We start from the raw sequence: 26,345 nt of genomic DNA on the forward strand, positions 1-26,345 counted from the left end.
ATCCCGGCCCCCCGTGCGTGTGACGTCGCCGCGTCTCGCGCTGCTCCGGGCCGGCGACTGGAGGCTGCGGCGGCTGCCGGGCTGGTGAGTGAGCGAGCGAGGGGGAGCCCCCCCCCCCACCCGGAGCCCTGCGCTGCCCCCCCTCTGCGCGGAGCCCCCGCCCGGAGCCCGGTGTGTCCCTGCGCCGCCCCCCCGCCGGGAGCCCTGCGCGCCCCCCGTGCGCCCCCTCGGAGCCCTGCGCGCCCCCCCTCTGCGCTGCCCCCGTGCGCCCCCTCCCTGCGCGGAGCCCTGCGCTGCCCCCCCCGTGCGCCCCCTCGGAGCCCTGTGTGTCCCTGCGCCGCCCCCCCGCCGGGAGCCCTGCGCTGCCCCCGTGCGCCCCCTCCCTGCGCGGAGCCCTGCGCTGCCCCCCCCGTGCGCCCCCTCGGAGCCCTGTGTGTCCCTGCGCCGCCCCCCCGCCGGGAGCCCTGCGCGCCCCCCTCTGCGCGAGCCCCCGCCGGGAGCCCTGTGTGTCCCTGCGCCGCCCCCCCCGCCGGGAGCCCTGCGCTCCTCCCGTGTGCCCCCTCGGAGCCCTGCGCGGAGCCGTGTGCTTTCCTGCGCAGCCCCCCCGCCTGGAGCCCTGCGCTGCCCTCGTGCGCCCCCTCGGAGCCCTGCGCGCCCCCCCTCTGCACGGAGTCCCTGGCCGGAGCCCTGTGTGTCCCTGCGCCGCCCCCCCGCTGGGAGCCCTGTGCTCCCCCGTGCGCCCCCTCGAAGCTCTGTGCCCACCCAGAGCCCTGTGCGTCCCTGCATTCCCTCTGCTGCACGAAGCCCCCATGTGCCCCCTGCCCTGCACCCTTTCTCTTGTGCTCTCCCCCTCCCCTGCGCAGAGCCCCCATGCACCCCTGCCGGAGCCACACACCTACCTGCGCCCCTTCCCCTGCACCCCCTGCCCTGCACGCAGCTCTTATGCACCCCCCTCTGCACTTCCTCTCCTAGGTCAGTTTTAATCCCCTCTCTTCTTGCCGGGGCGGCTGTTCCTCCGCCTACGCCTTCTGGCTACCCTGGCCGCAGGATCGATGCCTGGCGCGGGCTGTCAACGCTCCACTGGCTGGAGCTCCCCCTCTGCTGCCCTGCCCTGGCAGGGACCCCGGCAGGCTGCTGGGCTTGGGGTACGGCCAAGCCCAGAGCCCCTGCTCAGCTTCGGGGCTGGCGTGTGTGCAGATGTGGGGGTGGGGATAACTGCTCCCCGCAGCTGCCAGTCTCTCCTGGGCAGCCCTGGCACCGTTACCGCCCAGCATTAACACACCCAGTTAATGTGCATGCAGATCAGCAACACTCAGAGTAAGGGCTGGGAATGGGGAATGCTGCACAGTTCCCCTAAATCTCTGGTGCAACAGAGGCACCTTCCGTCTCCCTCCTCCCCAAAGCCAGCTGTGTTCAGGGGTTGTCTGAGGTGCACACAGTCAATGGCACTGGCAGGTCAGGCTGAAGTGTCTACATATCTCCATATTCTCGGGGCTCTCAAACAGCAGGAGAGCATGCATAATACATGCTTTTTAATATCGTGGCACGGGGAGGGAGGATGAAGGCGAGAGCCTGTTGTGAATTCACTTGGTTTTGGCTTTGAGGGTTTAAATCCATATTATAATGTTGGTATTTTTTCTGACTGACAAATTGTGGTGTGCAGCAGTGTTGTCTTTGTTGCTTTTATTAACAGCTGGCGCCGAAAGTGAGCAGAGGAAGGCGCGGCAAAAAAGAGTAATGTAATCTCAAAATGTGACAACACACTTCCCATCATTCAGTTTTGGGCTATTGCCCGGTGTTTCTCCACTGCCTTACTAGTAGCATATAGGCTGCATCTGTAGTAGCAAACGTGGTAGCCATAACCCAGAACTGGTGGTAGCAAAGTGAATGCAGTAGTATAGACAAGCATGTGTCTTTTATCTGTTGTCTGACCTGACTCTGATGTAATATTCCCTTCAGTTTCATTACACTCACAGTTTTTAGTGTATGTGCATCTCTTTGAAGCCCTAACAGTGTTCCAGTGCAAAATGCTGATTTGAACAGGAGGCAGGAGACCACTCAGTCTTTTGGTGTAAATGTATTTAAAGTACAGGGTGGTTTTGTGGTTGCCTCTTCCTCAAATTGAGTTTGCAGCCCCAGCTTCACGCATTCGCTGCGGGTCAGACTGCAGACTGATGCATGTGCAAATGAGCAGAAAATGACTAACTTATTTTTTTTAAAACAGGATGATGTATATTGGTTCACCAGGTCTATGACCAGAAATCAACAGTCTGCCATTCCCTCCCCCGCCTTCTGCTTTCTCAAAAGAGACTGAGATTCCTTACTGACTTAAGCTACATTGATATAAGCCAAGTTTAAATTAACTTCAGTGTGTCCACACAAGGGCTTGCTCTGGTGTATTTAAAATATTTTTTAAAAAATTAGTTAAACTGATGTAAGTTGTAATATAGAGCCACTCCCGTACTCTCCAATCTTGCAAACATTCTTCACTTTACTTATCTCAGGAAGGACTGTCCCTAGTGCAAAGAAAGCTCTGCCTCCCTTCCGTAGACAGGGAGAACTCCCACACCTCTTGGGATATGCTTCTAATACGGCAGGAACTGAGAAGCTGTAAGACCTGTGCCAAAAAGCCTGAGCTTTTCCTTTTCCCTCAAAGTTGTGTTTTGACTTGGTTTCCTTCAGTCTTCCTTCTGTACTGAAGCTTCCTCTTCTGAAGCGCAGCAGGTCGCTTCTGCCTAGAACAAGACTCTGCAAGCCAGACTGGAGTTGTCTGAAACTGACCAGCATCTCAGGAGACAGTAGGTAGATTCAGCCAGTGCTTTACTTGAGCTCTCATTTAAATCTCAGTCTTAACACCAGGTGTCTTTGCTTCCCCAATGTCCTTGGCAGGGGTATTGACAGATACACCCCCCCCCCATATGAGTCTTTGAGCCTGATTGCCAGGGCCTGGCTGGAAATCTAGTGACGGTATATTTCTGGAACATTTTACAATCTGTGATCCAAGTGGGGCCTACTGGAATCTCAGTAGAGAGGCTGGAAATTCTTACTGTAGGACACTAATGTGCAGGTGCTGGTAGAGCGAGAGAGCTAAGAACATGAGGTGGTATCCCTCCAAATCACTCTCCTTTCACTCTGCTGCCTCCGAGCACTGCCCTTTTCCACTTCAGGCTGGGGAAAATCTTTGTTCTTGTGTTAGGATGATGTAAAGCATTCACCGTGTGATGGGCATGGGCTTTCTAATTAACACTGCCTTGCAGTTTGCTTCTCCCGTTCCCTCCCGCTCCACCCTCACACGTGTCCTTTCTTGGTGGCTTTGTACAAGCAGGCGTGTTAATAGCTGCGGACTGGCAGATCAGAGTCTGAAGGGCACCATCGCCCATCACTCAGTCTCTGGCGCCCTTTGTTATGTAGTTTAGCTAACTAACGAGCAGAGCCAGTTAATGAATATCGCCTGACGCTGCTGCAAATGGGGAGAGATGATTGGCTGGCTCTAGCAGGTGATGCATTCAGGTATCGAGCTCTCTGGAACTTGGCAGTGAACACACGTAACTGGGATGGGGTAGGAGGGTTCCCAGAATGTGTGTGATGTGGTAGCCCAACCAAACCTGCCTTGCATAACTCGGGATTTTCTGTAGAAAGATGTTTAGTTTTGCACTTGATGACCCACCGGTAACCCTCAAACTTCTGTTCGGTGGAGGTAGGATTCTAGTTTACGAGTTACCGAAGGGTGAAGGAGCAACACCCCTTCCCTTGCTGGAGGCAGGTTATTTCGCATGCTGCTTTTTTCAGAGTATCAGTGCAACTACTGCCGGTGACCGTTCTAACTCTCTGCTCAAGAGGGACAGGGAGATGACGTTTGACAACAGAAATTTGACCTTGGCGGAAGTGCCTGGCCCATCTTTTTCCTCCTAAATCCGCAGGTCCAGACCACATACCCAGTGGTACTCTGCGTACTGAGCAGAGCAGCCCAAAGATGGCCAGGGTTTAAGGGTATGGCTACACTTGCACTAGTTTTGAGTGTGGTCGCAGCGCCAGCGCTGGGGGAGAGCTCTCCCAGCGTTGTACGTACTCCACGTCCCTTACGGGTGCAGCTTGCAGCGCTCCACACTGAGGCTTTACAGCGCTGTATCTTGCAGCACTCGGGGGTGCGAAAGTTGCAGCGCTGTAAAGCGCCAGTGTAGCCAAGGCCTAAGACTAGATCTGGCAGATCTATGGGACATCACCTAACTCTCTCTCGCCTAGTGCGAATTTAAGAAGCTTGATGCTGAGAAGCTTTGTCTAGGTTTGGGCTCGCTCAGTGCTATGGACCATACTGAGTTGCTCCTGCGGAATGACTCTTCTCAAATATCTGGGCTTAATTTTTCCTCCTGCAATGGAGGAATGCTCTGTAGTCTCTATTTCCCTCTTTCACATGCAGATTGTTGACACAGGGCAGCTTGTGTGCTGTGCCTTCGCATGACTCAACTGTGAATATCTGAGAGGTTTTTTAACACTGAGCATGCTGCTTCCCCCCCTATTTGGAGCTCTTTCACCACCCCCAGCCACTTCCTCCCTAAACCTCTCACTAAAACTGTGCCTGCATCTGCTGCTCGCTCTCTGTTTGGCCAGCATCTCGCAATGCTGTGTATGAAGGAGGTGAGAGACAAATTTCAATCTATTCCCTCCACAACTTCAAATTCCTGGTGCCTGTGGCCAGAATTACAGCCCTTCTGTGGCACATTCCCAGCTCTTTTCTCTGCTGACTGCCTGTTGGTCACTGGGGATATTCAGACATTTGGGCCTGCACTTTGTCACAACAGTCCCTGCTGCTATATTCATTTTCCTGTCTGTTCTCTAAAAGCTGCTTCACAATTTGAGTTCCCTCTTCTTTTCCCCACTCTAAGCAGGTCTCACGTACTCTGTGCCATTTCCTAGATTTACCCCTCCCCTTCACACAACAGAGTTTTGAAACTTGTCGGAAGGGGTTTCGCACGAGAGTGGTGACTAGATTCAAGTGGAAAGTTGAGGAAGACTTCTGATAACATCCAAATTCAAAAACAAATTTGTGGTCGCTTCATTGTGACTAATACAGCAGTCCAGCTTAACTCGCATGAAATCTTGCCCAGACCAAATGTTCCATGAAAAGCCAGATTTGAATATAATTTGCCCTCCCGTGGCTAGCTACGTCTGTCATCCCACGAGGGAACAGAAATGGTACCGTATCGCCTGTGAAGGTGAGCAGCGTGGCCCAGGCTCTGAAGTTTGGGTATTGAATATTTTTGCTGCAAACTGCTTGTGACCCATTCAGATAGGAAGACAAGTGCCACACAGATTTGGGAGCGACTTCCCAGATAACTAATACTTACGAGAATTTCACACTCTGCTCATGAACATTTCGTAAATGGAAGTGAAGTTCAGCTCATAAATGTGGTGTTCCGAGTGATCCGCTCAGCCTGGATACTGACAATGACTGAACTGTTTAGAGAAAATATTTAAATATTATGGACTAGAATTTTTACGCTGACACTTCTGATGCCCGGTAAGCTGCTGCCATTACCCCTGTATTAAGGGGTTTTTATATGCCATTGTGAGCAAGAATCTGATAAAATGAATGGCCAGTAACTGCTCTTTGGCACCTGACTCTTTTGGGGGTGATTTTAGCATTAGTGACATAGTCCTGGGAATTAGTACTGCAAGGGGGTGATCTGGGGGAATTAGAAATGGTCTGCAGCTTTCATTATATTGTCTGCAAAACTGCTTTTTTTTTTTTTTTAATGTCTGTTCGAGGCCGAAGCATGGAGAGCAAGTAGCCCTCCTGCATGATTGGTGACTGTGTTAGAATTATTTCTCCCACACTGATAGTAAAGGTGGAAAAAGCTATTATCCATTTCTGGGCTGACAGCTTCTTCAATCATTTCTTTTGCTGCATTGCAAAGCCCAGGTAGCCTTTGGAGCATGAGTGAGGCAAGCAGTCAGAGGGAACTTAGTTCCTGCCTCTTGCCCCATTGGTGCATCTATCCGGCTTTAGGTTAATCCAAGAGCAGAGAGAATTGATCAGCTTGTTAGGATATAGATATTCAGGCCTGTCTGCAAAGGCCTAGACTTTAAGACTTTATGTGTATTCTTATCACTTAGCTAGTTATAGAGGTATAAAAGAAAGAATCAAAATCATGTCTGTCTGTGTAATGGCCTTCTCTTTCTGTGACAGGCTAAGGCCTTCAGCTAAGCAGCAGAGGCAGATATAAGCTGGGAAGTGTATGGTCACATCCTCACATTCCAAACTAGTCACATTGAAATAAGGTGCTATTGGGCTGTTCGGAATACAGTCCTGTCCTGATACTCCTGTCATCTCCAGAGACAGGGAAGAGCCTAGAAGATGTAAAAGGAAACTTAGTTTGATGGCATCCTGTCTGGCAAGAACTCACTTATCAATAGCTGGGATGTGAAACCCTCATTTCTGTATTGTTCTATTGCTGTAGTCTCCACTTTCCTATTGCTTGTCTATATAATCTCTGTCTGGTTCTGTGATTGTTTCTGTCTGCTGGATAATTAATTTTGTGGGGTATAAACTAATTAAGGTGGTGGGATATAATTGGTTAAATAATCATGCTGCAGTATGTTAGGATTGGTTAGTTAAATTTCAATAAAATGGTTGTTTAAGGTATAGCTAAGCGGAACTCAAGTTTTACTGTATAGTCTGCAGTCAATCAGGAAGTAAGCGGGGGGGGATGGGGACTGGGGATGGGGGAATTGGGATCATGTTTTGCTAAAGGGGGAAATGGGAACAGGGGATGGGAACAGGAACAGGGGCACAGGCAAGGCTCTGTGGTGTCAGCTGGGAAGGGGACACTGAGGAAGGAAACTGGAATCATGCTTGCCGGAAGTTCACCCCAATAAACATCGAATTGTTTGCGCCTTTGGACTTTGGGTATTGTTGCTCTCTGTTCATGCGAGAAGGACCAGGGAAGTGAGAGGGTGAAGGAAGAAGCCCCTAACACAGTTCTGTAAAGCCGTGATTGTTGTTGCTCTCCTCCCATTCGGAAGGTCACCTGCTTCTCTCCAACGAATGGAGGAAGCTATTCCTGCCTCATCCGTTCTTTATGAGGTGGTGCCCTGTGTCAGGCCAGGCGTTGCTGTGGACGCAGCCTTGTTGAAGATGAATTTGTGCTGTGGGGACAGTGTGTTTCAGCTTTTTGCAGAGCTGGACACGTGCTTTTTGCTCTTCAAACAACTTACATCCTGGACTCTCTGGAAGTGCCTGGGGTAACTCCCAAGCTTGTGACAGCTCCTTTGTTCCCTTCTGTGTTCTCCAGCCCCCCAGGTGCGACTGCTTCATTTCCCCAGGGAAGTGGAGTTGAGGAGAGCATGGGTTTTGCACAGGGGGAGCTGAGTTCTGCTCCTCTTCTGTTTGCATTCCTCGAGGGCCCAGCTTACTTGGGACCCATTCCCTCAGACCCAGTGTCTAAGCTAGTGGATTCTTCTTCAGAGCCCGCTCGCCAGCTTGGTTTGGTGAGGGCACTGAAAGGCAGTGGTCTGCTGCTATTACTGAGTCCACACAGCTACATCGTCAGCATCCTCACCAAGACTCAGGCTGCAGGTCTTTCCGTATCCAGAAACCCTTGATTGCTTTTTAGTTTTTAAAGATCCCGTTGGCAGGAGCCATGCCCAGACGGGCCAGGCCAGAGACTAAAATTCAGCAGGGGCCACATGAGAAGCTGTGAAAGGGTAAAAGTAGAGCACGTGCCCTTGTTCTGTAGACGCAGTGCTAAGGCCGGTTTTCACTGAGCGCTCCTAATCTAAACCTCAGGGCACTGGAGCTCACGCCTCCTTTTAAGTGTTACCTGTGTTTGTTTTACGCCTCTCAGCTTCAGTACCTTTGCCTCTTCCTCCCTCCAGCAAAGTGGGATTGTAACATCTTGAAGAACCCGTAGGTAGCTGTGCCGGCGTGAAAACAAACCCCCAAAACAGCATGCAGAGACGGAGCACAGGAGGCAGCATTAGTGACAATAATTGTAATGAAGGGGGCAGGGATGGGTTGGGGGACAGGATGTGGAGCTCTGCCACCTCCAGGTTCATCAAGAGACACTGATTACTATCTGAGGGAGCCGTCTTCCTGCCACACTGTTTCCTTTCCGGGGGTCCCGGAACATAGCTCTTGCTTGCATCTGAGTCTCTTCCTCTGCCATTGTTGTTTTATGCTATAAACGTTTCCGGAGTAAAGTTGATATGAGACTGCAGACCCAGCAGCTGCCTTACTGAGTGGGCAGGTGTTCGCGTCATGCTAGCGGCCGTCCCCATCACCACATTTGCTGGCAATTTCGGGGGAGATGCCCAGATTGAACTCCTGGCAGTGGTCTCCGTGGCACAGGGCTTGAGATACTTTGGTGAGGAAGGTGTTGCGTAGCTTGCTTTGCTGCTGCCCATGCTGCACCTGACTGTCGGTTTAAAGCAGTGGTTCCCAAACTTGGGACGCCTCTTGTTTAGGGAAAGCCCCTGGCGGGCCAGGCTAGTTTGCTTACCTGCCGCGTCCGCAGGTCTGGCTGATCGCAGCTCCCACTGGCCGTGGTTCACTGCTCCAGGCCAATGGGAGCTGTGGGAAGCGGTGCGGGCTGAGGGATGTGCTGTCTGCCGACCCGTGTCCTAGAGTTTCTGGCTTTTCCAGCTTGTTTAGGTATCCTGAGCCCAGACCATTGAGCACCATGAAGATACCATCTGAGACCTTGAAGTGGACTTTGTGTGTCTTGTATTTCTCTGTGCTGTAGTCCGTATTCTCCTTCATTATTGACTATTCTTAATCATATAGCTGTGAGAGCGCCAGTAATTATACATAATTAAAATAGAATGAAATTGGGCTTTTTGTTCTTTTCTTAAATGACTCCTGCGTCTGTCTCATCTTCCAGAGCAGGAACAGAACTGCAAGGAGGGAACGCTCCAGCAGAGTGTTATGAGGTGGACGTGTTCCTAGCATGCTCTCTCTCTTCACCTTTCTCGGTAGCTACGTGTTTAGCACTTGCTAATCCCAGAAGCATAACTCTCAGAACTGTTAATCTGAAGCTTCCATATTGGTTTGTATTTCTCATACAGCTGACTGCACTTGAATGCATTGTTTTGGCAGCGTGGGTAAAGTCTCAACATAGTTAAAGGTTCAGTAGGACTTAATAGTTGAGAAGCAATTCCGATCCCAGAAATAATTGAATATCTTGTTCCCAAATGCACTGGCTGATGTGTCTGTCTGTCTGCTGGAACTATCCTGAGATGTACAGAGAGAGCTTAAAATAAAATAAAAACAAAATTTAGCTGTATGTCCTGCTTCTCACTATGGAGAAGGCATCCAGCGCCCAACATGAGGCAGAGCTGGCTCTTCTGGGAACATTTCAAAAAGGAAGAGACCCCAGTGGCTGTGACCAGTGTTTATGCAAGAAACCAGTTAAATCAAACTGCTGGTTAGGTGCCACATCTAGCAGTGCTAGTCAGGTGATGTTGCCTGAGAGATGCCGGGGCAGTGATAACACACTGATGAAGCACCTTTAAAAGAAGAAAAGGGCAGGAGAGTGTTAAAGGACATCTTACACAAATGCTGTGGTTGGTTTATTTCAGCAGAGCGGGGGATGGCAGCTGATTCCAGCGGTTTGGGTCTGCTGCTCCAACAGCGGGCCTCCCAGGGACTTCTTTAACTGTAGGTACTTTACAATTAATAACTTGGTTTGGAAGAAGAGCAGGCTTACAGTCGGCATGGTGGAGGGCAAGTGGAAATCAACATGCCAGAGTCATACTGTGAACACGCGTCATACATGATGAACTAGTGTCACTGTCTTCACTTGGAACAGGAGAAAATAGAATGGAAGATGCTGCAAATTGGTGGATTTTTTATTATTTCAAAAACATTTTAGCATTAAGCAGGATAATAAAATGTTTTCTAATCACAGCAGCCCTGAGTCAATAAACAAACAGTATGTTTGTGCTATAAAATGTCTGTCAAATCTTTGCTGATTTAATGTAAAGCCTGTTACAGCAGCCTGGCTTTGTTCCTGCCTCCCTGACCAGACTCCTGGGAGCTTGGGTAATGCTCTAAAATGCTCATCTGTGAACATTCTTCTTGGCTCAGGGTTTTACCTCTCAGTATTTTTTAGCAACAGACTCAAGTACTTGAAGCCTGTGCTCACTCTTCTGTAATCTGTAGATCAAAGCCATCAAACCTGTTCTTGCAAAGTATTTAAAAATGGAGGTAAGCCCCTCCATAGGTCCCAATGTCAAAGATTGTGCTTGAGGTTTCAGATCAGTGTTCCACAGAGAAACAGTCCTAAAATCTAAAATCTCTTGAGCCTCTGCAGTTGTGAACCAGTGCCCTGCATGAGCAGCAAGATGCAAGACTGGAGTGTAAAGTTAATATTGAAAAGCATCTGAAGTATAAATACGACCAAAGGGAAATGGAACAGGAAAAATATACTGAGGTTATTGCATTATGTAGCGCCTTCTGTCCTGAAGTGGTCCAGAGCACTTAATGGGTTGTGGACCCAATCCTGCAACTGGCTATGAACAGGGAGCCACCTGCCTTTGTGCAGAGCATTTGAAGGATAGGAATGTGTGGCTCCAACATCCCTGAATTGCAGCCACCTCTGGATTGTCACGCTGCATTGGTTTGACTGCTGTATAGTGTTGCTATGCAGTTTAGGACAAGAACTGAAGAGGAATACCTCATTTAATGAAAGTTAAAGGAAGTGGTTTAGGTAGCTGGAATGTAATTACTTGAACTGGAATTTGGCTAAGACATCTTTGTTTGATGCTTCAAAGGAAAAAAGACGAAATCAGAGCTGTAAATAAACATTGTCAGCTGAAATCTGGTTAATTTTAAAATTAGGATGTTGCAGGGACTGAACAGGCCCTTGAGCCCTCTGATGATTTTTATGGTTTTACAATCCTATTTTGCATCCAGTCTAAGGTGTGAAAGATATACACAGAGAGGAACTGTCCATGCACAAACCAGTGAGACTGACTAGCCACAAATACTGTTGAAGGTGCAAAGACAACAATCTGGGAAAATAGAAATGCTTTTCAATTTAAGAGGGGGCTTTTGAAGGCAAATAATGCAGATAAGTGGCCAAATCCAGTGAAAATTCTGTCCAGTTTGGGCATTAACTCCCTGAGGAGAGTCAAGTGTTACATGTAGTACGAATGGCACCAAACAGTCCGGTGTCCGTGACTTTTTGTTCACGGTGATGGCCTGAAAGTAATTTTCTTTCTGGAATATTTGAACTTTATGGGTTTTCCTCTTTGTAGCTTGATTCTATGTGTGTGAAAGCAGCCTTATGTCAGTGAGTGGCATCCTTACGGTCTCTGGGTTCAGTTAAATCAGAATGAAAATCTTTGTGCATCTCTCTGGAAGTCTGTAAGAAAGTGAAAACGTAGCTAGTTGCAGTATTTGTGCGTCTCTCTGGAAGTCTGTAAGAAAGTGAAAACGTAGCTAGTTGCAGTATTTGTTGAGGGTAGGCAGCAAACATGCTCTTGGTCGTTAGCTGTTGGGCAGTGTAGAATTCAGAGCTAACTTCTCTCCATGGGTATGGAGAAGGAATTACCCAGTCTCAAAACCAAGGTCCCAGTCTTGCCATTGACTGGACAAGGGTGCGCGGTCTACGTACAATGTCACTGCTGTCAGTGGATGCCCCACAGTCAGTTGCAGACCTAGGGCTGTGTCAGCATTTTCTCAGCCCCTTCTTTCAAGAATAGACAGGGTAAGAGTCAGTGCGTCAGCAGCAGCACGGCAAGCACTCCTGTGCCGAGAGTGGTGAGGTGAGGGCATTGCTAGTTCTGCACTCCTGTGCCGGGCTCACTGCATTTTGTATGCAGCAAATGCAGGGGCCCTTTGAGGAGTCTTGCTGATTTTCAAATCCCCTGTTGAAGTGTGTGGCTGGGATTCAGGTGGCCCATCGAAATCAGCACAGAGATTTGAAAACAAAATATGCCTTTCTACTCACTGCCTCCTGTGTCTCCCACTTCACCTCCCCACCTTTAATCCACTCTGCTCCCTCCCTCGGAACATCCTTTTGTCCCTTTTCTCGCTCACCTTTGCTCCCTTCTGCTCTTCCTTGTTACAGAAACAACTTCTCTTTCTTCATTCAGGTCTCTTGAAACAAGCTTTATACGGTTAATCCACCAAACGGGGTGGGAACAGACCTATCTGTAATAGTACAAGATTAGACCTTTCACTTGTGTGTTGTGGGTGGGCTCCCTGGGATTGAAACAATAGATTGAGAGCTCCATGGGGCATAGATTTGTTTCCTCTCTGCTGCATGCAGATAGCCCTTAATGAATTTCCCAGCATCAGACACACCCTTGACCAGTGCTAAACGATGTTTATTTCAAAGATTTGAGTTAAATATGTTTCAGTGGTAGTACTTCCCTTCAGAAACAAACCTTATGTTTAACGATAACTTCTCTGTGTACACAATGGTGTTGTAGCCATATCGGTTCCCAGGGCAGCTTTTGGGCTCTTCTTCATGTCTGAGAAACTGTGAACTCACAAGCTTGTCTCTCTCACCAACAGAAGTTGGTCCAGTAAAAGATATTACCTCACCCACCTTTTCTCTCTAATAACTTATCTAGTACTTGTCATTTTCAAAGTGGTTTACAAACACTGAAATGATACGTTATCTTTTCCAAACATACAAAAAACAGATGAAATTAATAGGCACCAGGTTGAATACAAACAAGGGGAAGTAATTTTTCAAACAACAAAGTTAACCTGTAGAACTCATTGCCATGGGATGTTATAATGGCCTAAGTATAACTGGATTCAGAAAGAACTAGATGAGTTCATGAAAGGTAGGTCCATCAATGGCTTTTAGCCAAGATGGTCAGGGATGCAACCTCAAGGTCAGTGTGACCCTAAGCCTCTGAGTGCCAGAAGCTGGGAAGAGAAGCCTGGAGGCTATCTCCAGTTGCCGTGTTCTGTATGCCGTGCCTGAAGCTCTGGTATGGACCACGTCAGAGACCGGATACTGGGTTAGTTGGACCATTGGTCTGACCCAGGATGATAGTTCTTATATTTTTATAGGCAGTGCAGGTAGCAGTGCTTATACTTAAGGTTATCTGATGCTTTCCATTCTAAGACCCTGTTTTCAGTTGCTTGTAACTTTGTCACACTATAACCATTCAAACTGAAATTTTCCGTGCTGGGTGACTTCACAGTCTGAATTATTTGGGATGTTTCAGTTGAAATGGTTCAGCCTTTCCAGAGAAGAAGGTCAGAGAAAAATACATTGTCTTGTCCATATTAGAAAATAACAGAATGGCTGTAAGATTTTGTTTTAAATTTTATTTTGAGAAGATCTAGCACTTCCATGCTACAGAGGAGGGAACTTGAAATTAGGCAGGGGGAGTTACCATGGTGCCATCTCCATAAAAATTTACCCAAAGGTCAGCCAGGTTCTGAGCAACCCTAATTTGCACATGCTCGGTATGGATTTGTTTGACAGCAACATTCCCTGAAGATTCACTAGCATGTGCCATGCAGAGGGACTTTGAGAACTGTAATTCTCACTGATCATAGCAACAGTGGGTGACAGGGCCTGCGAGATCTTGATGTGGTGATAGCTGTTTCTGCTGGAGGTCCTGTCTTCACTGCATGCTCCACCCCAGGGTCCCAGAGGAGCTGCATTGCTGTTGACGTTTGTAGATTCAGCCTCATAGATTCTAACAGTTTTCAACTTTGTAAATGGATGTTTGTCCCCTTCATCTTTTTTCCGGTTCCCTCTCCTCATCCTGCAGCTCTCTTTAACCTGAAGGTCTTTCCTGAGTGGTGGCTCTGGGTGTTCCTGGAAGAATGTCTGCAGTGCACCTGTTCACCTTCCCCAGCAGAAAGCTGCTCCTTGTAGCTCCGTGGGCCTTTCAGAGACAGGCTGCAGCTCCCGCCCCAGATCCACCATTTCACTAATAGTGGAGGTGAGAGTTGAATTACAGCCCATGAAAGCTGTAGGTTCCACTCTTGAGTCCCAGATCTCTGCTGCTAATTTTTGGTGCCCTTGCAAATGAATGACTGGTTTAGCCTGGGCAGGTGTGGGGCAGGCCTCTGCACACCACTCTGCTGAAGATCCACAGCTGGTCCCGGAGCCCCTGCTGCTATTCTAGTGCTGGGCTCCCTCTGTGAATCTGGGCCAGTGCACCCTGAGCCACCAGAGTCTGAACACTGACCCTTCTCAGGTGACAGGGGCCTGAATCCTTGTCATGTGACTTGGGACTGGACATGCAAATAATTCTCTCCGCAACTCAGCCCTGCTCAGCCTCAGGCCCTCTTATTCTGTTGAATGCACCCTACATTCAAACAGTTTTAATCAGACCAACGTCTTAGGTCAGTTTATGGAAACCCAAATGTTAGCCCCTTATGTGTGATTTCTCTAGCTGGAATATCCTCTCTCGAGGGATTTTCTCTTTATTTGCACAGACTCTGTAATAACAAGGTTTCCAAGAAAAGTAGATGAGTGAACAGCATTATCTATATACTCACCTCGGCTGCGGTCCTGGGGCTTGTCTCCTACACAACCAATTAGTTCATGGCAAGCTGGGGTGTGAATCTGCCCCCCACTAGCCTGCTGTGCACTAACTGTTGTGGACCCTGCTGATGCACAGTAACAGTGCGTTAATGCGCTTTGATCTAGTCCTCTTTGAAACAGATTAGATCAAAGTGCATTAATGAACTGTTAGTGCATGTCAGCAGGGTCCGTGTGGACTAGTGGTTCACAACCAGGGGTACATGTACCCCCTGGAAGACCTCTGCTTGCCCGCAGGGGTACATCAACTCATCTCGATATTTGGCTGATTTTACAACAGGCCACATAAAAAGTGCTAGTGAAGTTAGTACAAACTAAAATTTTATACAGACAATGACTTGTTTATACCGCTCTAGAGACTATACACTGAAGTACAATATTTATATTCCAATCGATTTATTTTATAAATAGATGTTAAAATAGAGAACCTAAGCAATTTTTCAGTAATAGTGTACTCTGATATTTTTTATTCTTATATCTGATTTTTGTAAGCACGTAGTTTTTAAGTGAGGTGAAACTTGGAGTACACATGGCAAATCAAACTCCTGAAAGGGTACAGCAGTCTGGAAAGGTTGAGAGCCGCTGATGTGGACCTTCGGTCCGTGGCAGGCTCTAGTGGTGAAGATTCATGCCCTAGTTTGCCATGAGCTATTTGTTTGTGTGTGTGCTTCAGTGCTGTATTTCTAGTTCCATTTGTGTTGTGTAACACAGTGCCTCACAGGCAGGCATGTTTCATGAACTATGTCCCATCTGTCAGTTATGAGCTATTGTGTGCATTTAATCACAGGCCACTCAACTGTCGCCAAACTAGCTGGTAAGAAACTATGACAATCAGCTTCCCCCAGACCTAGGGGTTATTTGCTGAACTTCTCTGGCCTGTGTTATGCAGGAGGTCGAGATCACAATGGTTCTATCTGTCTTGGAGTGTCTGACTCCAGCGATGGTGCACAATACTTAGAATTTGGAATCCTAGTGCTCAGTTGCTAGAATAGCTGCTTTCCATGGCTGCTGTGTATCTGAAAGAGAAGTGATTCGGGACGGTGGCACCTGGAGTTAACTAGGCAGTATAAAAAGTCCAGCTTCCAGCACGAAGTACTTGCAAAGCCTTGTAGCCAGAAGGATAAACACCATCTCTGGAGCATGAATAATCTAAAACTACATCTAGTCACGTTGATGTAAATAAAAAACGTGTAACCTCTAATAGCTGGCGCCAGCCGCTTCTTGTGTTCTGGCAAGCTGTACAGGACCCACAATAGTGCTTACTCCTATTTTAATTTTGTTCTCAGCGGATCAGTGCACCAGCTTCTCTTCTGGAGAGCTGGCTAAAAAGTTGATGGTCATATGTGGATAGCGGCTCCACTCTTCATGGCTCATTGTTCGCCTCACATGGCAAAACTGTCAGGCTCTTGCAGAGAGAGGCCCTCGGCTAAGTCGCTGCCTCTCTGAGAAGTCACTGGTTATGTGTGCGAAGGGTGCTTGGCAAAGCAGCTCCCTGGTGGTGGTTTGCATGAGCGGTGTCAGGAAGGAAGTCTGTGTGTGTGTGTGTGTGTGTGCGCGCGCGTACGTGCAGCACAAGTGCAGGAGTTAGGCTATGTTCCTAAGGGAAGAGCGTGGGCAGTGGGCTGTGAACAGCTGCTATTTGAGCGCCGATGGTATTTCTGAAATCTCTGAGGAAATGTGGTCCCTGCCCCAGGGAGCCTGCAGCCTAGTGCAGACTTGAAATCGCCCAGTTGATGGACCTGGCTCAATGCAGGGCAATTCTGGTTGGGAAGGAATGCGTTATAATCAGCCCTGCTCCTCTGGGCAGACTGGGATTCTCTGGAAACTTGATCTGGGTGGAGTTCCGCTCCAGGCTCTTAATTAGCTCTAGAGTAGAGACAGAGCTGATTGCCTTGTTCCACTCACACGTCAGTACCAATCATTAGCAGTTCTCCAGTGCTTCTGTAATGGCCCAATGCTACAGACACTGTCAGTCCTGACACCGTTCTGTGATGCAGGGAGTGAAATCCCTGGTGTACGGGGGAAACTGAGGCAAACAAGGGCCTGCCTTTCAGTGGTGCCGAGTGCCCAGAATTCCAGTTGAAGTTAATGGAGCTGTGGTTGCTCAGCACTTCTGACAGTCAAGCCCCAGGCCTCGAGGGAACCTGTCAGTGTCCAGCCATGGGAGGCGCGGTGCTGTGCTCCGACCACGAGAGCTGCCTGCAGAGAGCTGTGATGTGATGGGTGGAGGTGTACTATTACCAGCTGTGCTCGCCAGACTGTGGGTGAGTGCGTCAGCGCCGCCAGCCGCAGAGACCCAGGCCTGTAGTGTACATGGAGAGCTCTCCTGGCTTCTGTGCCTAGATCGGCACCTGGGGGTGCTCCAGAAATACTGTGGAGAGAATCCTGTGGCCTCTAATGCTGGAGCCAGGTGGAAATCCCCTTCCAGCCTGATAGGCCTGGTCGCTTGTGTGCAGCCAAGCATCACGTGCTGCCTTGTGCCTTTTTGCCCCCTCCTCTGCCCCTTCTCCACAGACCCTCTAGGCTACTGGAGCCAGCCTTGCTGCTGCCCTTCAGAGGCACCTGACTTCTTGCAGCAGTTTCACTGGTAACATTTTTATCCCCGGTTCAGAGGCATCTCCTGGAACCAGCATGAACAGGATTTTGTATTCTCAGAGGGCAGCTCCATCTATTATGTTGTTGTGTGATATGAAAAGAGGGAACTTACAATCACAGATGCAGAAGACAGGGCTCCTTGGAAATCCAGAGACCGGTGGGAGGCGATTCCTAGTGGGAGGGGCGCATGTGTACCACACGTGGGTGCCCATTCTGTTTCAGTGTTAGGATCACTTCTTGTGGGTCTGTATGCTGCAGGTAGATTGCAAACACTGCTGGGCCTCAGGGAGTTCCGTGTGCTAAACATCAGTTTCACAGACAACAGGGTGGAGGAATCAACCTTGAGCAAAAGGTGGAAGAGTTTGTCCCAGCCAGGGGAATCTTGCAGCTTGCTTTGCAGGGGCTCATGCTGACGTTTTCTTTTGCTCTGTTTTTAGTGTTATGCTCAAAGGAGCCTAATTTTCAAAGCAGAGCCTGCTCAGGATTGCAGATGACCTCAGTCAAAACCGTACACTGGGCTCAGGTTTGTCTGAAAGGCTTGTGAACCTCTGCAGCACATTTGCTCTTGCCTGATTTCAGAGTCTGTAATGAAACGGGAAAGCAGGTGCTGTGCAATGTCCTCTGGAGCGGGCTTCGGGGTTCTGTTTACCTGTGGGAAATAGAAAAGCTCCGCTGGGACTCTGTAATATATTCAGTCTGCCATGCCCTTTGCTTCTCGCATCCTGCCTGCGTCTGCTTGGCTCTTGCTCTCTCCGTCTCGGGTCTTGGGAAGCCAGCCTCCTGCCTCATCTGAGAGAGGTTTTCAATTGCTTTCTGCTTCCCTCTTGGCCTGTGCCCCAAGACTCTTCCTGAGATTTGTTGTAATTTACCCAATGGACTTTGCAAGGTTTCCTTTCCCTAGGTTGAGAGGAATATGATGCCAATGTTGCTTCATCGGCTCAGGGTTATGATGCCAGGTGTATAGTCTTGTTTTTAATGCCTTGTCTGTAACTGAGAGAGCCGAGTGACACTGCCAGTGTGTTAAGATATTCAGGCTGATTTCAGTTGCTAGGTTTGGTGGAGACAATGCATGATGAACAGAACAGTTGTATCTCGTGTCTGCATGTCATTTGGCTTTCAGGTAAGCATTAAAAGATTAATGATCTGTGTGTCGATAGACTATTAAAACTGCAATATTGAAAATGGAATCCTGAGAATGAGCATTTTATTTCTAACCATTCCGATGAATATCGGTTATCTCTGAACAAATCAGCATTGTGGGTTTTTTCCCCATTAGGTATTCATCGGCCATCTGTATTTCTGAGCAAAGATCGGCCAACGGCAAAATGAATTTACCAGGGAAAGGTAAGTGTATCAAAAGAGGATCTGTCAGAGCAGTGGGACCCTGCATGACATATTGGGAGTGAGTTAATGAATCTTTCATAAAAGCAGCAAAGAATCCTGTGGCACCTTATAGACTAACAGACGTTTTGGAGCATGAGCTTTTGTGGGAGAATGCATCTGACGAAGTGGGTATTCATCCATGAAAGCTCATGCTCTAATACGTCTGTTAGTCTATAAGGTGCCACAGGATTCTTTGCTGCTTTTACAGATCCAGACTAACACGGCTCTCCTCTGATACTTGAATATTTCATGTTTGTGTCTGCAAAGCTGCTTCTGCTCTATTAATATTTTACCACTCTCAAAAGCTGCTAGAAACAATTACAAATCTTGCTGACATTAATACCTGATCAGAATGCAAAACAGGGAAGATTTTTAATTGCAGGGATTTTTTGTGATTTTGGATTTGTATTGATCCTTATTACCACATTGGCCACAGCTCAGCTGTTACTCTGCATGTTGCATTTTGCTTTCTTTAAAGCCAGCACTAAATTCTCAGTCTGGTTGAAGATGGAGTTTCTGGCTCTCTGGATCGCACTCCATCTTCGTCAGTGTGTCCCATGGATCCGAGCACCAGCCATAAGTGTGTTGGGGTTGTATTGAGCTGCTGGTGAAGCCTTTAGCTTTTTGGTTTCTTGTTGATGAATTTATGTCCTGAAAGATACAATGATTTTAAGTCCCTGGATCCTGTGTGGGAGTGACGAAGCCAGGGAGAAGACGGTAACAGGACTTTTTCACGGATGTTAGGGCCGACGGGGATTGTGTTATAACCACGTAGTCTGACCACCTGCATGACACAGGCCATAGAATTTCATCCAGCAATGTCTGCAGTGGAGGGAATTGATCTTCCCCATGATGGACATTAACACCAAGCCCTAGAACCTGCCGGTGCGTTCTGCAGCAGCAGACTGCAGAAAGCAGCTTGAACTTAGTTGCAGCTTTGACCTTGCTTTAGTGAGTAGGCTCCCTTGTGCTTGTTTAGGAACTCTGAGTTTCGGGAGGTTTTAGTGACCCCACCTAATAGTAGGTAGCACTTTGGGTAGCAGTCCGGTCTTGGCAACCACCCCTCTGGCTGCCCAGCAAGTATTCCCCTTGTTACTGTTGGGGAAGCAGGGAGAGAAGTGACATGTTCCAGGCACAGCTGGAGTCAGTGTCAGATCAGGTTTCTTGTTCCCTAGTCTGCCCAGACAGCAGGCTGTCTGCGTGTCAGTCACCCTGAAGCTGATAGACCCAGTATTTTAAGAGCTCTTCTTTCTTTTTAAATGGCTAACAGGCAAAATTAGAGGCCAAACAGTCTCTGTAAGTGCTGCATATTTGCCATCTGCCTTGGCAGTAGTTGAACAAGCACATGGCTGGGCAGGAGCAGAGCTGAATAACATTTGAGATCACAGTCCCTTAAAGCGACTTTGTCCTGCTGCCTGGGCAGTGGATGGCCCAGAATGTATGCAGCAGGTTTCACTTCAGGAATCTGACAGGTGGCACGTTCCGTCTGGTCCGTTGTCCTGGAATCCCGTATTTGTGTTGTCAGTTTCATTTCAGATGCCCAGATGAGCCATGTCCTCACCTCTGAGTGACCTTGACGAGCATGTGGGGCTGCCAGGGAATCCCGGGAGGAAACATTAACCATAAACCATATTTTCCTACCCCATTTAGTGCAAACTTCTAGCCTGCCTTTAAAATAAATGTTTTACCACTCCTTAGACTTCTGAACTGCATCCTATTACAGTCCGGTTAGTCTGAATTTGTCCATTCCAGCTGTAAATGCTGTGGAGGCCAGAGGCTAGTGGGCATTTTAAATTGCTTTTGGAGAGGAATATACATTTAAAAAGTCAGATGACCAATTCCTCACTTCAAAGACTTGTAACTAGATTGTAAAGTCCCTGAGCCCAGAACTGCTGCTCTTCGTACAGTACCATGCACAGTCAATGCGGAACACGTAATGATGTCAAGAAAAGCAGCATGCCTGACTCAGCTCCTGGGACACAGCCAGTGCCCTGCTGGGTGTGAGAATGGACTGCTCTCCATGGGCACACGGGCCACGGGTAAATGTTGCTTCCATTAAGAAATTTGTGAGGAGAAAATATTTTTCTTCGGCAGCGTTTTGGATTGGCAGTGAAATAAAATGCACAGCGGTCCCCTTCCCCTTTCCCACGTTCAACTTCTGCCCAGCTCCATGCATTGCAAGGAATTTACCCCAAAAGCCCTCTGTGACCTAAGGGCAGGATTGCAAACCCTGCACTAGTGGGTACAGCCGGGAAAGGGAGAGGGATGGTTGGCCAGTTTTAATAGGAGCTTTGTGGAATCAGCAAAGCAAGAGACAGATTTGCCGGAGCAACAATCCTCCTGCTGGAATCTCCTACGGAGCAGTTGCGTCTTCATGGCAGAGCCAAATGAAATCTTCAGTGTTTCAAGAGGAAACTTTATTTATCATCAGTTTCTGGCAGGGGAGTATTCATATTGGCAATGCTTGTTGCTAGTATTTACACTAAACCTTCAAATACATAGTTTGTTTAATAATAAACCCAATTTGATGCTCATTGGCCATCGCTTCTGCTGAAGCAAACCCACCAACCTCCTGGAAATCAAACCAGAAGAGTTTTCTTATGTCCTAGCTAATATCTAATCAATGCAAACAAATGCATAGAGGAAACTTCTTGTTTATGGAACTGATAGAAGGGTTGTGTTGTGTAGCTCAGTGAATAAGTGTAATACAACAAAAGAAAACTGCAAGAAAGGATTGGGGAGGCATCTGGGGTGGAGGGCAGTAAATCAGTCTGTCACCTTGGAGGTTGATGTTTTCTTGGCCTTCATGAGGAGGGAAAAGCCTGGCTAAGCCAAAATGCCCCTGGCTGTACATACAAAAGCTCTGCCATTGACTAGTAAAGCAAGACTGGCGCTTTTGCTGCACTCCTACTCTTCTAGAATTGCTCGCATGGAATACTGAGAGCTTGGAGGCTTCTATTCTGCTTTTACTTCAGTTTCTCTCTGTTTTGATGGAAGGGCCTTGCTTCAAATCAATACACATTTAATAGAAGGAAGTAGTAGAATGAAGATAAGCCAAGGAAAATTTGGTCTAGATGTTTTAAAGTAATTCCCTAAGGATTTCCTGGATACGTGATTCTTAATTTTCTCTCTTAACCTGTAAAAGCAGCCAAGAGTCCTGTGGCACCTTATAGACTAACAGACGTATTGGAGCATGAGCTTTCATGGGTGAATACCCACTTTGTCGTACATGCATCCGACTAAGTAGGTATTCACCCACGAAAGCTCATGCTCCAATACGTCTGTTAGTCTATAAGGTGCCACAGGACTCTTGGCTGCTGTTACAGATCCAGACTAATATGGCTACCCCTCTGATACTCTCCTAAACTGCTGTGCAGCAGTGCTGGTAAACAGATGCCTTCATCTCCAGCAGTAAGAAACGATCTCTTTACGCACAGTCTGAAAATCACTTTGCACTTCTTTTGGGGATGTAGGATGGTGATAAATCATGAGGTTGATTAGATCCTGGAATGGTCTCTCAGGAGTTGTAGTGGAAGCTGGAGTTAGTTCCAAGCAGACAAGACAGATGGCTTGGCTGTTCTCTCCAGGGCCAGTTGAGGTGATCAATAAGTCTTTGTGTGATTTATTGGAGGCTGAGACTCTCCTGGTGTCAGGGGCTCAGTAGGAGATGGGCCGGGTAACCAGATGTATGCCACTGACTTCTTTGAACATGTGCTGTTTTCTTTGCAGATGCGCACCGGCTTGGCTGCTTACTAACTGGAAGCTGAAGGTCTCTTAGCCTCTGTGCAGAGGAACAGAATGCGGGTCACCATGAGGCGGGTGTTGCTGGGGCTTGGCTTTGCTGTTGCCCTGATGGTGACTGTGCACCTTGGCCAGCAGATGTTGGAGTGCCAGGAGCTGCTGGGCAGGGGCTATGGCAAGCGGACGCATGGGCTGATGAGACCAGAAAACGAAGAACTGGTTATGGTGGACTCCAGTCACATTGAGTACCGGTACAGCAAGGAGATGCCGCTGATCTTTATCGGTGGGGTTCCGCGGAGCGGCACGACTCTCATGAGAGCCATGCTGGATGCGCATCCAGAGGTCCGCTGTGGAGAAGAGACTCGCATTATTCCCCGGGTGCTGGCCATGCGCCAGGCCTGGTCCAAATCTGGACGCGAAAAGATGCGTTTGGATGAAGCGGGAGTGACGGACCAAGTCCTGGACTCTGCCATGCAGGCTTTTATCCTGGAAGTCATCGCCAAGCATGGGGAGCCAGCCAGATATCTATGTAACAAGGACCCCTTCACGTTAAAATCCTCTGTCTACCTTTCCAGACTCTTTCCCAATTCCAAATTTCTGCTGATGGTTCGAGACGGCCGGGCTTCTGTCCATTCCATGATCACAAGGAAGGTAACGATTGCAGGCTTTGACTTGAACAGCTACCGAGACTGCCTTACCAAGTGGAACAAAGCGATCGAGGTGATGTATTCCCAGTGCGCAGAGATTGGGCAGTCCAGGTGCCTGCCCGTCTACTATGAGCAGCTGGTGCTGCACCCTGAGCAGTCCATGCGTGTCATCATGCAGTTCCTAGATATTTCCTGGAGCGACGCAGTGCTGCACCATGAAGAGTTAATAGGGAAACCAGGTGGAGTCTCCCTTTCCAAGTGAGTGTCCGTATGGCTGCCGCTGCTTTCCAAAGAGACTCCTGATGAGACAGAGCGGGTTCTTGCCAAACCTCCTTGGGGCATGGCCATGTTGCTTATTTTCATGCCTGGTTTTCAGGAGCAGAGGGATCGATGCACCCAACTCTGCTTTAGAGTATTGGTGTGTGTCTAAGTGAAGAATGACGTGAGGGTCACAATGGCAGTTGGCCGCTTAGGTGAGGATTTTTAAGAATGCTGAGGTCTCAGTCATCTGACTTGTAAATAAGGGGATGATTTCAGGCTCTGCTTTGGCAGACTCCTATTTAAGGAGCTCCAGTTTCGGGGTAATCTGTCTCCTTTCTCTTTTTCTACCCATTCCCAAATATTTCTTTAAACATTGGATTACGTTCCAGTTGCACTGAGTGATTTGAGGTGGCATGCAGCTGAGGTTCCCTGACTTCCCACACGTAGTTCTGACACAGTGCTGGCACGAAGAACTGTGTACGCACAGCGTGTGTCTTCGAGAGCTGTGCCAGATTTTGAGCTTCCTGCTGCTGCTGTTTGTAGTGATCATTTTGGCTACTTGGTAACTTTAGATTATCCGAACCCAACCGCTGACTGTGAACACGGATATATGGGAAGTAGCCAGACAAGTCTGTCTTCTAACAGTCTTTTTCTGTTAGTTCTGTGCATCCAGAATGGGGAGGTGGAGGAGAAAGAACCCACTGTACGGTTTTTGTCTGAGCAAGGGAAGGGGAGGACATTGTCAGGCCATATTTTCATCAACACCAAGGGTATGTCTGCACTGCAGTGGGACACCCGTGGCTGGCCTGTGCCAGCCGACTCGGGCTCAGGAGGCTCTGGCTGCCGGGCTGTTTAATTGTGATGTAGATGTTCGGGATCCCACCCGCAGGATCCTAGAGCCTGGCCTCCAGCCTGAGCCCCAGAGGTCTACACTGCAGTTAAACAGCCTGAAGCCCGAGCCCCCGGAGCCTGAGTCAGCTGGCAGGGGCCTCGTTGCAGTGTAGACTTACCCAAGAAGTTTTTCCCAAAGAGAGAGGAGCAGGGGAAGCGCGCTGCATGTGATTTGTGATTCAGTACCCTTGCAAAATGCTGGCTCACGCTAATCAGCATTTTACTGGGTGTGGTTCTCTTTGAGTCACAGCTGAACCGATGCCCCAGTGTGCCACGCTGTGGAACTGAGGCCCTGGCTACTTAGTGGAGGGAGGGCAGGAGAGACGGGAATAGTGATTAGAGTCCCATATTATTTAAGGACTGCAAAGGGGCATTAGGGCCTCATTGTCCTGGGTGCTGTACAAACAGACGAGTACTTTTATTTTCCAGAATTAGGGGCTCTGGCTCTGGCTCTGGTGGTCAATTCCAAGGCAAGTCACTACATTGCTGATGCGCATGAATGGGGGTGTTTGACCAGTGGCTGTCGTGAGTCTGGAGAGCCTCTTCGAGTCTGGCTCTCCATGGTGTGGAAGGCGTGAACACTGCAGATGTGCTGTGCAGGAACTGGGCGCCCCTGAGCAGGGGGAATGCAGAGCATGCAGTTCACTCATGACTTGGGCTAGAGCTTTTCTCCTTTATGGCCTTGTCTTTCATTACTCCAAACCCTCCCCAGCCAAAGGAATTGTGGTTTGTGGTAGCGAGGGAAGGAGAGAGCAGCTACTGTGGTAGATGCAGGCCTATTTCTTAGGCGAACTGATGGCCTCTGTTGGGCTTTGTATCTTTAAAAATCTACTGAGAGCAAATAGCCCATTAACTGACTAACGAATAGCCAATTAATCTGTTAATGCTGCCCAGTTCCCAAGGGCCATGTGGCAGGTAGCCACAAATTCCTTTGATTTTTCTCTTGCAGTAACTGGAGTGAGAGGTTTGGCCATAGGAATGCCCGTCCCTTCAGAGGAGGGTAGAAATCAGTGACTGCCTGCCAAGGCCTGACGTGAGACAGGTCGGGGATGGGAGGCTTAATCTCTAGAGCCTCAGGCTCCCTGGATCCTTCATGGTTTGGCGGCGCCTGCTGCACTCCTGCTGCAGCCTCTGCTCCTCATGCGTGAGCCAGAGATTTACGTGTCCTGAATAAACAGAATTGTCTCTAGGGAGGGCTCTAATTTCATGCTAATTATGTAAATCTGCCTAATTACAAGATGTTAACTTTGCTGTCTCAAAATATAAAGGGACAGTTTGTGTAGTGACAGGCTGCTGCTCTGCTTTGACTGCAGGGTGCAGACTGTCCCTGCCTGCAGCGATGCTTGGATTGCAGTGGGACACACTTTCCTTCTGTAGTGAAAACAGAAACTGTAGATGATCTAACACAGAAGGCACAGCAAGGTGGGCAGGATGGATGGGAGTGTCCCTAGGCCAGGCAGAGTGGGGAAGGATGCGTGGCGCTTGGGTATTGAAACACGTGGAGCTGACCCCTTAGGAGTGTTAGCGTTAGGTCTTCGGTCCTGCAACTCTACCATCCTAGTGAAGGCACTGGTGCTTTACCGATAGATTTAAAGCCTCTGTTTTATGAGCTTTGTATCCTGAAGACGCGGAAAATATCTGAGCTACATGCGTTTCTCAGGCATTGAGAATGAGAATTCAAATGGCAATAACCCAGCTGCAGGCTCCTACGTATGAATGCAACATACATCCAAACCCCAAGCAACTCATTTCTACTCTCTTTTCAGGATAGAAAGATCAACAGACCAGGTTATTAAGCCTGTAAACTTGGAAGCTTTGTCTAAATGGATCGGGCACATTCCAGGGGACGTATTGCAAGACATGGCCCAGATAGCACCAATGCTCGCTAGGCTTGGCTATGACCCATATGCAAATCCACCCAACTATGGCAACCCAGACCCCTTGGTAATCAACAACACCCAGAGGGTGAGTATTGCTACTGTCTGCTTAGAATGCTGAGTGTCACTGGATGATGGTGGGAGTGGCGCAAGTTACAAATACAAAATAGCCACAAAAATGTGGATTTACTATATGTAATTCTGACTTACATATCTCTCCAGGGTTGGAGAAGTCACTAAATCATACCAAAGAGAACTCTTTAAAAACCACTGCCCCTCTTTAAAAGATGATAAAACTACAGAAGGGGACATGCCAGATACATTTTCCTTATTTTCATAATGTTGGTTCAGATGACAGATTCTGTGACGTGAGAGAGATGAAATTCCTTTTGGTCTTGTGCCTCCGCAGGGCAGATATTGCACTACTC

At 48.5% G+C, this 26,345-nt stretch overlaps 1 protein-coding gene across 4 annotated transcripts in view; it reads left to right on the forward strand.

The window, feature by feature from the left end:
- TPST2 (tyrosylprotein sulfotransferase 2) overlaps window positions 1-26,345 on the forward strand; it is a 31,585-nt gene continuing 5,240 nt past the window's right edge. The window contains exons 1-5 of one of the 4 annotated variants that reach the window (XM_030582382.1): window positions 18-84; window positions 17,555-17,640; window positions 18,394-18,461; window positions 22,230-23,146; window positions 25,807-26,005. In XM_030582382.1, the coding sequence (XP_030438242.1) occupies window positions 22,299-23,146; window positions 25,807-26,005 (1,047 nt within the window). In that variant the 5' untranslated portion in view covers window positions 18-84; window positions 17,555-17,640; window positions 18,394-18,461; window positions 22,230-22,298. Of the gene's footprint in view, window positions 85-13,394; window positions 13,918-17,554; window positions 17,641-18,161; window positions 18,238-18,393; window positions 18,462-22,229; window positions 23,147-25,806; window positions 26,006-26,345 lie in introns of those variants that run through there. The other 3 variants (XM_030582380.1, XM_030582379.1, XM_030582383.1) reach the window with 3 other exon arrangements.

This window comes from Gopherus evgoodei, chromosome 13, assembly GCF_007399415.2.
Source record: "Gopherus evgoodei ecotype Sinaloan lineage chromosome 13, rGopEvg1_v1.p, whole genome shotgun sequence".
NCBI classification, from domain to species: domain Eukaryota; kingdom Metazoa; phylum Chordata; order Testudines; family Testudinidae; genus Gopherus; species Gopherus evgoodei.